The sequence below is a fragment of the Toxorhynchites rutilus genome, chromosome 2 (assembly GCF_029784135.1).
Source record: "Toxorhynchites rutilus septentrionalis strain SRP chromosome 2, ASM2978413v1, whole genome shotgun sequence".
NCBI classification, from domain to species: domain Eukaryota; kingdom Metazoa; phylum Arthropoda; class Insecta; order Diptera; family Culicidae; genus Toxorhynchites; species Toxorhynchites rutilus.
The window spans coordinates 305314873-305330933 of NC_073745.1; the positions used below are offsets into that span (position 1 = coordinate 305314873).

The 16061-nt window shown below is 42.1% G+C and overlaps 1 protein-coding gene across 8 annotated transcripts in view; it reads right to left on the reverse strand.

Annotated features, from left to right (window-relative positions):
* The window catches only part of LOC129771467 (obscurin), a 214180-nt gene that overhangs the window by 20128 nt on the left and 177991 nt on the right, over positions 1 to 16061 (reverse strand). For 6 of the 8 annotated variants that reach the window (XM_055775136.1, XM_055775137.1, XM_055775134.1 and 3 more), the window contains 5 exons: positions 11450 to 12766; positions 10760 to 10926; positions 10578 to 10692; positions 9906 to 10508; positions 9592 to 9842 (listed from right to left, as the gene is read on the reverse strand). In XM_055775136.1, coding sequence (XP_055631111.1) covers positions 9592 to 9842; positions 9906 to 10508; positions 10578 to 10692; positions 10760 to 10926; positions 11450 to 12766 — 2453 coding nt within the window. The remainder of the gene's footprint in view (positions 1 to 9591; positions 9843 to 9905; positions 10509 to 10577; positions 10693 to 10759; positions 10927 to 11449; positions 12767 to 16061) is intronic. The other 2 variants (XM_055775141.1, XM_055775138.1) reach the window with 1 other exon arrangement.

Consider the following 16061-nt stretch of genomic DNA (forward strand, 5'->3'; position numbering starts at 1 on the left):
TCTAGTCAAAAGAAACCGCTAAGACACTTCGACAACTGCATAGTCCAATGGATCCAGGGTATGCTCACACATAGACGAATCACCCCGGAGCTGGGTGGATCGTCGACATCTGTGATTGCAACGAAAGATTGCCCACAAGGAGGGGTTCTGTCACCTCTCCTTCGGTCACTTGTAGTTGGTGACCTTCTGATAAGTTTAGAGATAAAAGGATTCGAGGTCGTGAGCTTTGCCGATGATCTAGTCATAATGGTACGTGGCAAGTTCGGCGATGTATTATCGAGCAGAATGCAGATGGCCTTAAACTTTACACAATCTTGGTGTATCACAGAAGATCTGAGCATAAATCCCTCAAAAACAACAATTATTCCTTTCACCAAAATAAAAAAACTGCATCTGCAGTCTTTACATCTTGGGAGAGAGGAAATAAAAAGCAGCGCTTCAGTGAAATATCTAGGTGTTGTTTTAGATGCCAAACTAAACTGGAACGTGCACAATAATCAGCAAGGCCAACTCAGTCATATGGGCATGCTCTGAAATGATAGAAAGAACATGGGGCCTCAAACCAAAAATGGTTATGTGGGTCTACACTGCAATTGGACAACCTATGACTCACTTGTATGGTGGCCAAAGACTAAGGAGACTGTAGCTACGAAAAAGCTAAAAAAATTCCAACGACTAGCATGCGCTGCAATTACTGGAGCAATGCGAAGTACTCCTTCAAAGGCATTGGAGGCTATCCTTCACCTGGTACCTTTGAACCAATATGTTCAGATAGAGGCTAAAAAAAGCGCTCTAAAGCTTAAAAGATGAAAAAAAAATACTAGACAGGGACAAAATTGGTCACTTGAGCATCCTGAATCTCTTACCCATTGGACCAGCCTCAGAGATGAACAGTGATTGGATGGAACCTAGGACTAATTATGACATACCATACAGAGTGATCGAACATTCTCGTTCAGTATGGGATGAAGGTGGCCCTAACGTTCGTAATGGTTCAATCATGTTCTACACTGATGGGCCAAAAATGGGAATCAGAACAGGTGCCGGAGTGTATGGTCCCAGAACAAAAATCTCTGTGGCTATGGGAAACTGGCCAGGCAGAAATAACTGCAATAATAAAATGTTTAAATGCCTGCCTCAAAAGAAAATATAGACATGCTAACATCTGCATATTCTCAGACAGTCAAGCGGCACTGATAGCTCTAAATGCTTCTGAATGCTCTTCAAAAATTGTCTGGGAATGCATTTCCCTTTTACGGCAATTAAGTCAGATAAGTTCGGTACAATTGTACTGGATTCCTGGCCATTGCGGTATAGAGAGCAACGAGCGAGCAGATGAACAGGAACAGAAACTCACCATTTACTGGTCCAGAACCATTCTGTGGACTTTCTGACTGTGTGTTGAAAAGTGAGCTGGAATACCGGGAAGTGACAGCCAATTGGATGGCTGCAAAATTTAAACCGGCGAAAAAAATTTATTACGCCGAGTATTAAAATTGCTCAACAGCTGCTAAGCCTTATGGCGGGCTTACATTAGGGAGATCTATAGCTATAGATGGATTTATTCGCGTGACAATAGGTGTAAACGGGTGAGAATAAATATGATACACTTATTCGAGGTATATAAAACTTGAATAAATTCAGCATTTGTAAACGCTTGTGAATTTCTCGCTGGTGAGAAATCACTAAAGTTGGATGCAGTTCTACTTCAGGTGAATAAATTCACCGAAAATATGAATATATTCATTATAGAAGTTCACGCTAGTGTAAACGGTTGATGCGATTTCTATAAATCTTATCATATTTCTTCACATGAATATATTACTAGTCTAAACCCACCCTTAGTAAGAAAGACTTCAACACATTCACCGGTCTTGTAACAGGACACTGCCCGAGTAAATACCATCTTAAAAACATAGGTTTAGCACAAGATGATATTTGTCGCTTTTGTAATGCCGAGAGCGAAACCTCGGAACATTTGCTCTGTAACTGCGGAGCTATAACAAGACGCAGACTTCAACACCTTGATAAAGCTATTCTGGAGCCCAAGGAAATTTGGCTGCGTCGCCGATCAGGATTATAAATTTTATCAAACAGATTATTCCTGATTGGCACCTATCTCGCTATAGCTTTCAGTCTACTCCTTCATCAATAAGTAGTAGATAAGCTTGAAGCGTAGTATAAAAAGGGATATACCACAATAGTTCAAAATAATGGACGCAGTGGTTCACACCCAATAGGAGAAAAAAAATCTTTGCATACTTGAAACCTCAAAAAAAAAAAATAAAATCAAAAGAGCGTAAACTTTTTTTATTTTTTACGAAAAAATTTTATTCAATAATAATAAGACCTGCCAAATTTTGGTCAAAGAACGAAATGAAAAAAATTGTATAAATTCTCATTAAAATATAAAAAAAATACAACAATATATAAATATAAATTTTAAAAAGTGTGTCAAAACAAAATATTTTAAAAATTAAAATAGTTTTTTTTTTCAAAAACATATTTTCTAAAATTTCATTAAGAATGAAATAAGATAAAATCTTCCAAGTAGCAGTGGTCTCCTTCCGATGTAATATGGTTTATTGTTTATTGTATGGCTTATTTCTACATATTTTTTAAGAGTCTTGGAAAAAAAAATTCACAGAAAAATTTCATTTTAATTTAGAAGACTTTGTTTTCTGTGTAATTTTTTTCAAATTTAATTTGATATTTTTAAATTCAAATTTCAAACATAAAAATAAAATTAATTTTCAATTCTCTACAGTCTACAGTATAATTTCACAATTTTCTATATTTCAAAAAGTTGTCTAGATTTTTGACGTACGATTATGTTCTTCTGTAAGGCGGCCGAATCAGGAAACAGGTCAAATTTATATGAAACAGTTTTAACGATAATAACTATTTTTTATGTGTGTGATTTTGATGAATTGCATACTTTTCGAATCACACGCACACATTGTTGTTTTTATGCGTTGCCAAGAAGTTGTTTATGCGTTGTCAAGAAGTTGTTATCATTCGTCTTCGTGAAGTCGAGGCCGCCGGGTGTATTTTCTCCCGTCTGGTGATACCGTTATCTTGTGATACTGTTGTGATACCGTTACTTTCGCTGCTGGTGAAATAATTGTTTCACCCAAACGGGATTTTTGGACTGCAATAGTGTGAAGCAAACAAAGCGGAAGGAAGAAGACCTGCATCGCGGGCGCTGTGTGCTGGCGTGTTTATCGCCATATCATCGTCATCGAAATCATCATCGCACTGTGGAGCCATACACCGTTGCAGCTGTGCTGTACGATCGACACGCGGTTCGCTGGGAACCGTTCTAATTCAACCGCACGGGTGTGCGATATAAGTATATTTTTTATTGGATTAAGGTTTTTAGTTTAAGAAATAATCAGAAAAAAGATTGAGAAATCACTGAAAAATTGTACATCTGCCACTTTATATGGCAGAATGCGGAGAACCCGTTGACATGGAGATTGAATCCACTGTCTATCCCTCCACATTTACGGGAGGTGGGAAGTCGCTTAAACGCGTCCCCCCTTCAGAAGAAGTCTTTTCGGGGGAGGAATTAACCCACCTAAACAAGCCCCCCTCAAGAAAATTTGCAAACCTCTCCTCTTCACCCCCTCAATCTCCTGCTCCCGTTCCTCCTCTCGCTCCCGTTCTCGCTCTCCTTCTCGCTCCCACTCCCGTTCTCGCTCCCCCTCTCGCTACCGCTCCCGCTGAAATCCCGATCACGCCATCCAACCCTGCTGTTTCCGCTTCCGCTCAACAATCGACCCCGCTTTCCTCTCCTGTTGTGTCTCCACCCCGTGTCAAGGTTTATCCAGAAAATGCAACTGGAACTGGCCCATGGGTTGTTTTCTTCCGACCTAAACCTAAAGGAAAATCTCTGAATGTCATTCAGATCATGAAAGATTTGACAAAAAATTATTCCTCCGTGGTCGAAATTTCCAAGGTTCGCCCGAACAAACTGCGTGTTGTCGTGGCTGATCGGAAGCAAGCTAACGCTATTGTTGTCGACAAGCGGTTCATTTTAGAATATCGCGCATACGTGCCCTGCCATAACGTAGAAATTGCGGGAGTGATTACAGAAACGGGTCTGACGTGTGAATTTATTAAAAAAGGAAATGGAAAGTTCAAGAAGCTCCCCTCGATGGAAGTCGAGATCTTGGACTGTCGCCAATTAGGCAAAGTCTCCCAGGAAGGGGGAGAAACTAAATTCACGCCGTCCGACTCGTTTCGAGTAACTTTTACTGGATCCGCTCTCCCTGACTACGTTATGGTGGACAAATTGAGACTGCCGGTGCGACTCTTTGTGCCAAAGCCCATGACTTGCAACAAATGCAAGTCAGTTGGTCACACTTCAGATTATTGTGCCAACAAGGAGCGCTGTACAACTTGCGGAGAGCAACATGTGGGGGAATCCTGCAGTGCGACTGAGCATAAATGTCCATATTGCGGGGGAACTCCACACGCGCTCTCAGCTTGTGAAACTTATAAGAGTCGCTGGGAGAAACAGAAGCGCTCTTTAAAGGAACGCTCGAAGCGCACATTTGCGGAAATTTCAAAGGGCGCTTCTCCACTGACCCAACAACAACAACAACCAATCTCAACACACAATACTTTTTCCTCGTTGCCAGTTGATGAAATGGAAGCGGACACAGCTAGCGGGGACACACCGTTTATTTCCAAAGGGAATCCCCGGCGCAAGAATGTGACCACTCCCAAAGTTCAAGAACAAGTCCCCCCGGTGATACCCCCTGTTAGCTTGCCTAAAAAATTGAGTGCCGCGGATAAGCAAAATCAGGTTCCTCCTGGCTTCCGTGGGAATAGTTCACCTTCGAACGACCCAGCACTCGAGGGGACATCAAAAACCCCAACTGTCCCTATTTTTTCGTCCAGTTCAACTTCCCAATCGGGATTTATAAAGTTGTCTGACCTTCTGGATCAAATCTTCAAGTGTTTTAATGTTTCCGATTCCATCAGAACCATTGTCATCTCAATGCTTCCAGTATTAAAGACAATTTTGCAACAATTGATGCAAACATGGCCCCTCCTAGCAATGATTATCTCTCTTGATGTCTAATTTAAATAGAGAGGTCGGAGATATCACTGTTTTACAGTGGAATTGTCGTAGTCTTATCCCTAAATTGGATACATTCAAATTTTTAATTCATAAGTTCAATTGTGATGTTTTTGCTCTGTCCGAAACTTGGCTTTCTTCGCGAGATGATCTCTCTTTCCATGATTTCAATATTATACGCTTGGACCGTGATGACAGATACGGAGGGGTGCTATTGGGGATCAATAAGTGCCACTCATTTTTTCGAATTGACCTTCCACCTATTGGAGGGATTGAAGCTGTTGCTTGTCATGCAAACATCAGAGGCAAAGACCTCTGTATTGTCAGCTTGTATTGGCCTCCGAGAGCTGCGGTTAGCCGCAAGCAACTTGTTGACATGTGCTCACTCCTTCTTGAGCCACGATTGATCTTGGGAGACTTCAATTCTCACGGAACTGCCTGGGGGGAACAGTACGACGACAATCGTTCATCGATGATATATGACCTTTGTAACAGCTTCAATATTACCGTTTTGAACACTGGGGAAACAACACGTGTACCTAAACCTCCTGCTAACCCAAGTGCTCTTGACCTCTCGCTTTTCACGAATTCACGAATTCACTAATCCAGGACCCCAACGGTAGTGATCACTTGCCAATCAAAATTTCCATCACCATTGGGTCGAATTCTTCTGAATCTATAAACATGGCATATGACCTCACAAGACACATTGACTGGAAAAAATATGCGGACGCGATTGCTCTAGCCATCCATTCCAGAGATGGTTTACCTCCATTGGAGGAGTATAACTTCCTTTCTCGTTTGATCTATGACAGCGCGGTTCGCGCTCAAATGAAACCCATCCCAGGTTCCACCATTTCCCGAAGGCGTCCCAATCTATGGTGGGATAGCCAATGTTCCAAGCTTTATGTAGAAAAATCGAATGCATTTAAAGCTTTTCGGAAACGTGGAACCCCTGAAAATTTTCAAACGTATTTAGCCCTTGAGAATCAGTTCAAAAATTTGATCAAAGGGAAAAAACGTGCTTATTGGCGAAATTTCGTGGGAGGTTTGTCACGAGAAACGTCAATGAAAAAATTATGGAAAGTAGCTCGAAACATGAGAAATCGCTCTTCAACGAATGAAAGCGAAGAATATTCACATCGATGGATTTTTAATTTTGCACGGAAGGTTTGTCCTGATTCCACTCCTGTGCAAAAGATTGTTCGACTTGTTGAAAAACCTCCCTCAACTTGTTGAAAAACCTCCCTGATGTGGCGAAACATCGCTTGTTGAATTTATTCAATCGGTTTCTGGAACATAATATTGTTCCAGATGATTGGAGACAAGTACGAGTTTTAGCTATTCAAAAACCCGGAAAACCCGCGTCCGACTTCAATTCGTACCGCCCAATAGCAATGCTGTCTTGTATACGGAAATTGTTGGAGAAAATGATCTTGTTTCGCCTTGATCGATGGGTTGAAACGAATGGCCTACTCTCAGATACACAATATGGGTTCCGCAGGGGCAAGGGGACGAATGATTGTCTTGCGTTGCTTTCTTCAGAAATTCAAATGGCTTACGCCGAAAAAAAACAAATGGCTTCAGTATTCTTGGACATAAAGGGGGCCTTTGATTCAGTTTCAATAGAGGTCCTGTCAGACAAATTACACTATCGGGGTCTGCCGCCTCTATTGAATAATATGTTATATAACTTGCTTTGTGAGAAACATTTGATTTTTTCTCACGGGCATTCGACAGTAAGTCGGGTCTCCTACATGGGACTCTCTCAGGGCTCATGTTTAAGCCCCCTTTTGTACAACTTCTATGTAAGCGACATCGACAATTGCCTTACACAAAATTGCAGCCTAAGACAACTTGCAGATGATAGAGTGGTGTCTGTCGTAGGATCAAACGAATCCGACCTGCAAGGGCCCTTACAAGATACTTTGAACAATTTTTCAACTTGGGCCATTGGGCTAGGGATCGAAATCTCCACGGAGAAAACAGAGATGGTGGTTTTTTCTAGGAAGCATAGACCAGCAAAACCAAAGCTTCAACTTTTGGGTAAACCGATAACTCATGCTATGTCATTCAAGTATCTTGGGGTCTGGTTCGACTCCAAATGTACTTGGGGGCCCATATTAGGTATCTGAGTAAAAAATGCCAACAAAGAATAAACTTTCTCCGTACAATTACCGGCACATGGTGGGGAGCCCATCCAGAAGATCTTATAATGTTGTATAGAACAACTATTCTCTCAGTGATGGAGTACGGCAGTTTCTGTTTTCAATCAGCTGCCAAAACACACCTCATTAAACTCGAGCGAATTCAGTATCTTTGTCTCCGTATTGCGTTGGGATGTATGCCCTCAACGCATACCATGAGCCTCGAGGTTTTGGCAGGCGTACTCCCACTTAAAGATCGCTTCAATTTATTATCTCTTCGGTTCCTCATCCGGTGTAAGGTTATGAACCCATTGGTGATCGGAAATTTTGAACAGCTGATCGAGCTAAATTTTCATTCTGGATTCATGAGCTCATATCATGAATTCGTCTCCATGCAGGTTGATCCTTCTTCGTATATTCCCAACCGTGTTTGTTTTCCTGACTACATCAATTCCTCTGTGCATTTTGATCTGTCCATGAAGCAGGATATCCATGGAATTCCAGATTTTCATCGATCGGGGATCGTTCCTACGATTTTCGAAGCAAAGTATGGGCGTGTCAATTGTGATAATATGTACTTTACTGATGGGTCCTCTATGAATGAGTCCACAGGATTTGGAGTGTTCAACAAATTTTTTAGCACCTCACACAGTCTTCAGTATCCTTGCTCAGTGTATATTGCTGAATTGGCAGCAATACACTGGGCGCTGGACAGCGTCGCCTCACGACCTGTTGAACACTATTACATTGTAACGGATAGTCTGAGCTCTGTCGAAGCTATCCGTTCAGTGAGGCCGGAAAAGCACTCGCCGTACTTCCTTGAGAGAATACGAGAAATTTTGAGTGCTTTATCCAGACGCTGTTATGTCATTACCTTTGTCTGGGTCCCTTCACATTGCTCAATTCCGGGTAATGAGAGGGCTGACTCATTAGCAAAAGTAGGTGCAATTGAAGGCGAAATTTATCAGCGTCAAATCGCCTTCAATGAATTTTATTCTTTAGTTCGTAAAAATACCATCGTTAACTGGCAACGCAAATGGAACGAAGATGAATTGGGCCGGTGGCTCCACTCAATTATCCCTAAGGTTAGCCTCAATCCGTGGTTCAAAAGTCTGGACTTGAGTCGGGACTTTATTCGCACCTTCTCCCGACTCATGTCCAATCACTGTTCGTTAGACGCGCTGCTTTTTCGTTTTAATCTTGCCGACAGCAATCTCTGCGGTTGTGGCCATGGTTACCACGACATCGAACACGTTGTTTGGTCGTGCGAGTTGTATCTTGTCGCCAGATCGAATTTAGAAAAATCCCTTCGGGCTGGAGGAAAGCAGTCCAATGTGCCGGTGAGAGATGTGTTGGCTCGATTAGACCTTGATTACATGTCCCAAATAAATGTTTTCCTTAAAGCTATTGATCTTCGAGTGTGATTGTTCATACATCCTTTCCCCCTCCTTTTCGTCCTTCGCGAGCTATCGGTTCCCTTCCTACTAACATTAGAATAAGTTAAATTGTAAACACATATGAAATGTAAGGATAGTTTTAAGAATTGAGTGTGAAGTGTCAGTGTGAATGAGAATGTGAATGTGAATGTGAATGTGAGTGCGAGTGTAAACACACATCTCCTTACATCCCATCCTTTTCCTAATGAAAATGTGTCACCCTTCTAAACTCGAGTCGACCGCGAGTAATCGGTTTCCTATTTCATTAACCATAGAATTAAGGAAACAACATGTTGATATATGCTAGTTGAAATATAGTTAAGAGTTTGGCTCCATTAAACTTATGTAACTGAGCCTGTAAAAATAATCGGATTAATAAAAAAAAATATCCTATTTCCATAAAAAGAAGTTGTTATAACAGTTTTTTTTGTTTTTTTTTAATTGAAAATGTGGAAAAATGGTGGTGGTGGAACAAATATAATCGACTGTTATCGTGTATGTGTCAACTGAGAGAAATACCTGCTTAGATTATGGCTGGTAAATCAACATGTAACATGTAATCATCGTGTGAATCAAGCCGTGGTCGTTACTTCCCTAAGTCTGGATCTGAAGACGCAAAACAAAGGCATAACCTATGTCAATAAGTTCATAAGTCACAGAAGGATGATTTTTGCCATTTTTTTTTCTTTGAGATAACTTGATCTCGACGTTTCATAAAACATTTTTGGCTTCATGTTCGGTTCTCGAAAAAAATCACACTTCGACGACTTTGCGTCACTAGTAAATGAAACCCGATTGAGCTGAAATCTTTTGAAGAGTATTTTTTCGTGGAAATCAACATTTTACAGGAAGCTACGTTCGAAATTTTGAGACGATCTTTTTCATTGGCATCCTAATGTACAGGAACAAAGCTACTTACGTCTCCTTGCAATTCCGGACCGAAGTGGGTAATGAACAGTTCGCTCGTGACTTCAGTATCGCCCGATGTAACTATCTTAACCTTTGGCTCTTTCGTTTCCTCATCAATTTCGTCCAAATTGAGAGGAGTTCCATTGTGCAACCATTGGATGGCTGGACGTGGAACGCCAACGACCTGCACCTTGTTGTACACATCGGCCCAATCGTGAACGTTCATGCTGTCCGGTTCCTTGGTGAAAGTTGGCTTCTCGGCTGTAAAAAGTAAGGGGATTTAGCATGTGTCTAAAGTCGAATGATAGAAACATCATGGCTTACTGTGAACGTTCAGCTTAGCGGTAGCGACCGTTTCACCGAAGGTATTCGACGCGGAGAGCGTGTAAGTTCCGTGCTCGGCAAGAGCGCACGACTCGACCAGCAGGGTGTAGATCTCCTTTTCGACATCCGCAATCACGTCACAGTTGTCGACGTTGCACAGGTTGATACCATCCTTAGTCCAGGTAACCTTGGGCTTGGGGTTCGCCTTCACCAGGACCTGGAAGACACCCTGAGTGAACGGCATCACGGTGATATCACTGAAGTGTTCAAATTCAGGCTTCAGCAACACATCCAACCGACCGTTCGACTCGTTGATGTCGTATTTGTTCTTCGCCCGGAAGGTGTAATCCCCGGTGTCGTAGTGACGAGCTTCCGCGATGTGTAGCGTGTAGGTGATTTCCTTGAGATTGTACTCCAGCTCTTTGATCTCGATCTTCATCTGGATGAAGTTGTCTGCCTGTACGACGGAGCCGTTCTGGATCCAACTGATCTCGGGCTCCGGATCGGCGGTGAGCGTTACGCTCAACGTAACCGGTTCGCCTTTGTGGACGCTGATGTTCTCCAAACCTTTGCTAAACTTAGGACGACGGTATTCTTTGCAAGCTGTGTAAATGTAAATTATTTGGATCAATATCAGGGTGAAAAGGGGAAACTGAAAGTTCGGAGACTTACGAATAACAGTGAGCTTGCAGGGCAACGTCTTCTCTCCGATGCGGTTCTTAACAACTGCCTTCCATTCGCCGTCATCAGCTTCCTTCACGTCGCGGTTCTCGATCTTGTAGGTGGTCTGTGGGGCGGCATAGGTTTTTTTTGAGGGATTTCAAAGGTTGAATCGAATTGAATATCGGACTTACACCAGAGTCTGTGATGCGAATACGGTCGCTGGCCTTGACTTCCTGTCCATTGAGATACCAGCTGACGGTCGGACGAGGAATACCATCGGCTTCCACGGTCCAAACCAGTGGTAGCGAGTCGAACGTTGTGACATCGGCGATGTCGGTCTTCAGAACCTCCGGCGAGGCTAGATGAGAGAAGAGATGCGTTAGTATACACTGTGCGACTAATTCAGTTGATTAGTTAGTTAGAAATTTGGTAGATATATACATTATTTGGAGACGCTATTTACAGATTTTGATTTTCGTTTTGCAGGAAAAAGTGAGTGGCAGCTATCCGCTACAATAAATATGTGCAATTTATCAAGAGTTTAACTGATTTCTAGAGTAGCAGCGGGAGCACCAGGTAGTGTTGTTGAGCTGCCATCTTCATAATAACTTTTTCTTCTTGCAGTGGAGAATATTTACAGAGGGTAATTGTTACATTGTTTCCCTGCACTTACCATCGAATTTCATGCCAGACTGTTGCGGACAGGAAGCGAGACTTAGACTAGTACGATTAGCTCAGCTGAAACCGCGACAAGCGTTAGTTACGTGTAGAACACCGGAGAGCGCATTGCCAATTGTATGCTACACAGTGATAAACAAGAATGTCTGCAGTGTCTATGAGTATGTGAGTTATAAAGTGCGAGTTGAACCATAAAGTACTACCTTCGGAACGACTTGGTATTTCAACATCAGACTCCACTTGCTTCTTCGACTGTTCAACGTGTTCTTCAGATATATCCCCTTTTAGCAGTGCTCTACTGGCCTCGTTGTCAAGTGTTTTGATTTCATGAGAGCTCGACTTTTCTTGAGTTCCTTCTTCGGCGAATTCTTTCCGGAGCAGAGCTGCCTTTGAGGGTTCAGAGCCGTCTAGCATACTCCTGTCATTACGGTTGAGCTCAGCAGAAAATTCATCTATAGATTCTTTCTGAAGTTGTTTTGCTTTCAGCGCGTCTGAGCTGTCAACATCCTTCATATCCATCTGCTGCGCTTCATCGTTGGATTCGCCGATCGATGCAGACTCTTTCAACAGTGCTTTTCGGCTTTTTTCTGTTTCTGACTCACTCTGCTTCTTCGCAGTTCCAAATTCACTGTCGATTGATTCACCTTCCAACAGTGCTCTCTTAGTTTTACCATCAACCGAGGCTTCTTTTTGCTTCGTCGGCTCCTCTAGGGAGCTCTCTTCAAGAGATCCCTGTGACATTTGTTTTACCCTCACCAATTCCGGGATCTTAACTTGTTCCGAATCGAATTGGCTTGCACCATCAACCGATTCATTCGAAACGGATTGTTTCACTAGAAGTTTACCCTTCTCGGGAGCATGTTCTGCCTCATTCAATGTTGGAACTGATGGTTTGTCTGTCTCATGTTCGTCAACGGAGGATTTTTCCATAAGTTTACCCTTCTGTTTCATTGCCGAGATCTTGTTTATTTTCAAACATCGTTCCTCGATTTCTACGTCTCCCTCTTCGACGTTATTCTGCTCCAGCAGCACACCTTTTCGTTTTTCCTCCTCGATATCTTCTTCAAATCGAACCTTCCTTGCTTTTTCCGCATCACGTTGTTCCGCTTCCTCCTTCGCCAGTCCTCTCATTATTCCGGCTAATTGGGCTTCGGCCTCTTCGGCCGCAAGCCGGCTGGATTGCCGTGAAAGATGTAGTTCATCATCGGAAGCGGAAGTGATCGAAACCCCGCGGGAGATCTTCCCGGTGAAAGTGGCTTCGTTATCCGATTCTAGCTCCTCGATTATCAGCTTCGTGCCGGAAGAATCATTGTTGGTGGTGGTTAGCAAGTGGTACCGGGCGGTATCTTCGGGGGATGCGAAGGTATAGCTGTCGATTTCCTCCACATGTAGTGCGGAGGCGTGAGGTCTGTTGGGGAAGATGATGCGCTGGGGAACATCCTCCAGAGGCGAGCCGCTGTCCTCCTCGAAGATGACGGTGGTTGCGCGCATCTGGTGAACCGAATGGGACTCATCGGGGCCTGTTGAAAGGGTTGGTGAGTGGTTGTGTGTTTGTGTAGGTGCGCGTAGGTGAAGAATGATTTTGGGTGGGTGGGTTGGATGGAAGGTTGGGATAGAGGGATATTATGGACTCTTGGAAGAAAAAGTTCTATTCTACTGAGTGAGTATATCTGAGCCCTGAATAGTATTTGTCTATGAATGTGAATCTCTCTCAAACCTAGGTCAAGATGGGACATTGGAAATCTGCTCATATAAAACATTGACAGTTACTGCGGTTTGATCATTCAGATCAACCCCCCATCGAGAACTTCTGAGGATTGACCATATAAAAACTATAAGCAGAAAACAAGCAGTATGGAAATGTTGGAGTTGTGAATCATTTGTGAATCTAAACGACAGTGACGTTTAGCGGAGGTGCAATCAGTTCTCTCAGCTCAGTGTTTATTGCGACTGCAAGAACATCAGAAGATATCTGAACGCGAAATAGAACTATCACATAAGACAGAATTGAAGCAAAGGAAGCTGCGTTTGGAGGCACTTTTGATTTAGGTTCCAACTGAGTGAAGGCGAACAAAACAGGTGCGGAACCAAACGTTAGTCAGCGCTTCGGAAATATTTCCGCGGATACGGTGTGTGTACTTGAATATGTTCTGCTTACTACGCGTACAATTGCCAAAGATATGCTCCTTGTGTGAGGATACTATCCGTCCTGATATGAAGGATGTCGCACAACAAATTGTATCAGGGAGAAAACGCTGTATAAATTTACTCATTGGGTATTTCCTCTTGAAAATTTGGATATAACTAGTTTGGAATGTATTGTTTACACTGTATTTTTTATCGCTGTCAGTCTTTCGAAAATTGGAAAAATAACCACCCGAAAAGCTACGCCACGTCATGAATTGATTTTGCGCAAGCACCTGGAAAATCCTTAACTCTATCCTCGGGACATCGAAAAACAACTCGGAATCGTGCAGCCAACAGTGAGTCGTGTGATTAAACGTTACTACGAAACTCTGAGCATCGAACGGAAGGAGAAATGCGGTCAGAATGAACGTTCCATTAGTGATTAGGATCACAAGCGTGTCGTGAAAGCCGTCTCAACGGAATCCCAATACTTTGGTCAGGAATGTGGCCAAAAAGTTGAATCTGTCCAAGTCTTTCATTCAGAAAGCCAAGGACCGGGAGGGACTGCATACGCACAAAGTGCAGAAGTAATTCTATTTATAGAAATTTGGTAGAAGAGAATAATGCAGTCTGAAAAAGATCTTCGATATCGCAGTTTAAGTAGAGCTAATCAAATCAGAATATGGTCGAATAGACATTTCCACCATACCTTGGAGTAGGATAAAGGTTTTCTAATGGAGTTTAAACTGAATTTAACGAACGACATTGGCTATACTGCCCATGTTTGTATAGAAGACGTAAACGACAAAATGAACAAAATCGACTTTTTCGCTGTTTCGCATTCTACACAATGTAATACGTTTGCTCAACATGAAAACAAACATTTTTTGTTCGAAAACATTTGAGCAATTTTGAAAAAACGTTTTCGAAAAATCACTGTCCGCATAACGGACGTAGTGCCATACAGCTTTCATACATCGTTCGAAAATCAACAATTGTCATTATTATGTGCTAGAAGCTAAATCTGCATTTGAATCACATTCAAATTCACAAATGTTCATTGAAACGATTGATTGTCCGCATAAATAGACGCAAGCGTTTTCCAAATGGAAAAAATATGTTATAATTCGCAAAATCACCTAGGCCTTCTTTTTGCCGATAATATCCTTCAACTGGACAGATCATTTCATCGGAAATTTGCATGGTTATGCTTGTAGGCCAAAAAACAACAAAAATGCGTTTTCCCAACAATAATGGTGTTGTCGATTACGTCTCCTATGCAATCACGGGCAATATAGCATAATAATTTCCTCTAATTTGAATGAACAAGGCTTGAATAGAGGATTTGATGACCAAAGGTCAAATCCAAGGAAGACATGAAGAAGGTTTCCGTACAGAAGAAGCTTCAGCTAGATGTTGTATAGAACCTTATGAACCGCTAAAAAAACTCCTGTTTTCGAAGTAGAACAGAAGTATTTTCACTGCATGGATCGTCCAGGAAAAAAGTGATTGTTAAATAAATAAATTTGATATGTTGAATAAATAAATTTTACGTGTTTATATATCTCAAAGAAATATAATGGTTTGGTTGAAACTACGACAGGTGTCCTAATTTTTAACTCCGACCAGATGGTATCCCTATGTTAGGGGAACCCAGTAGTAAATGCGTTGATTTCCAAAAACGTTGTGGTCACTATAGTTCCTCCAGATCTTGTTGATGGCGATTGTCTTTCGCTTTCCGAAGAAATGCTATTTAGTGCGGCACGCAAGCTGTCTTCGTACACGTAAGGACCCAATGATCTACTAGCTATTGTTTTGAAACGAAGCATTCAACTACTATCAATGCCAATCCTGAAGATCTTCAGGCTCTTACTGGATTAAGTAAAAATTCGTACAAATTGGAGGAAGTCATTCTTGTTCCTAGTAAACTAGAACAGGATTTTGCCATTCGTTCGATCACCCAAAGGTCCGATGAAGTTCTGGCCTGACTTGGCAGGCTGTTATTACAGCCGAGATGTCGTCGATGGTATAAGAAGAACCAGATCGATTTCATTGAAAAAACCACCAAATTGTCCGGAACTACATGCGACCAAATTATGACTGAAACAGGCTTTAAGTGAAGTAATACGATTTAACTGCAGAATTCACATCGCACAAGATAAACATGGGTTTGTACGAGGCAGATCTGTTGATACAAATCTGATGGAGTACACCCCGTTTCACATTGATAATATTGAATTCGATAACCGGGCGCAAAATGTATGACAAGTTCCATTCTAGTGCAGCAGTCGTAGCCATGTCCTGGCATTATGTTGATGACTACCTCGACAGTTTCGATAACGAACAGGAAACCGTTGAGGTGGTGCTCGATTTGAGAAAAGTTGTCAAGAAAGTAGATTTCACTATTCGGAACCGACTATTCAACTCTCCAGCTATAACTCGACGGATCGGATTCAGAAAGCGGAAGATGCTCAAGAAAACCGGAGAACAACAATCTCGAATCAAAACAATGGTACGGAAACTGTATAACCGACAACTGGACAATTGTTAAAGAACAACCTCTGGCAGCACAGTTGTCTCTAATGCAACCGCCGCTACTGTGGTGTGTACTGTAGCTGTCAGTTTAACCTTCGCATTTTATTCATTCCAAAACTAGTATATGTTCAATAAACACGTGTTTTTTCTTTA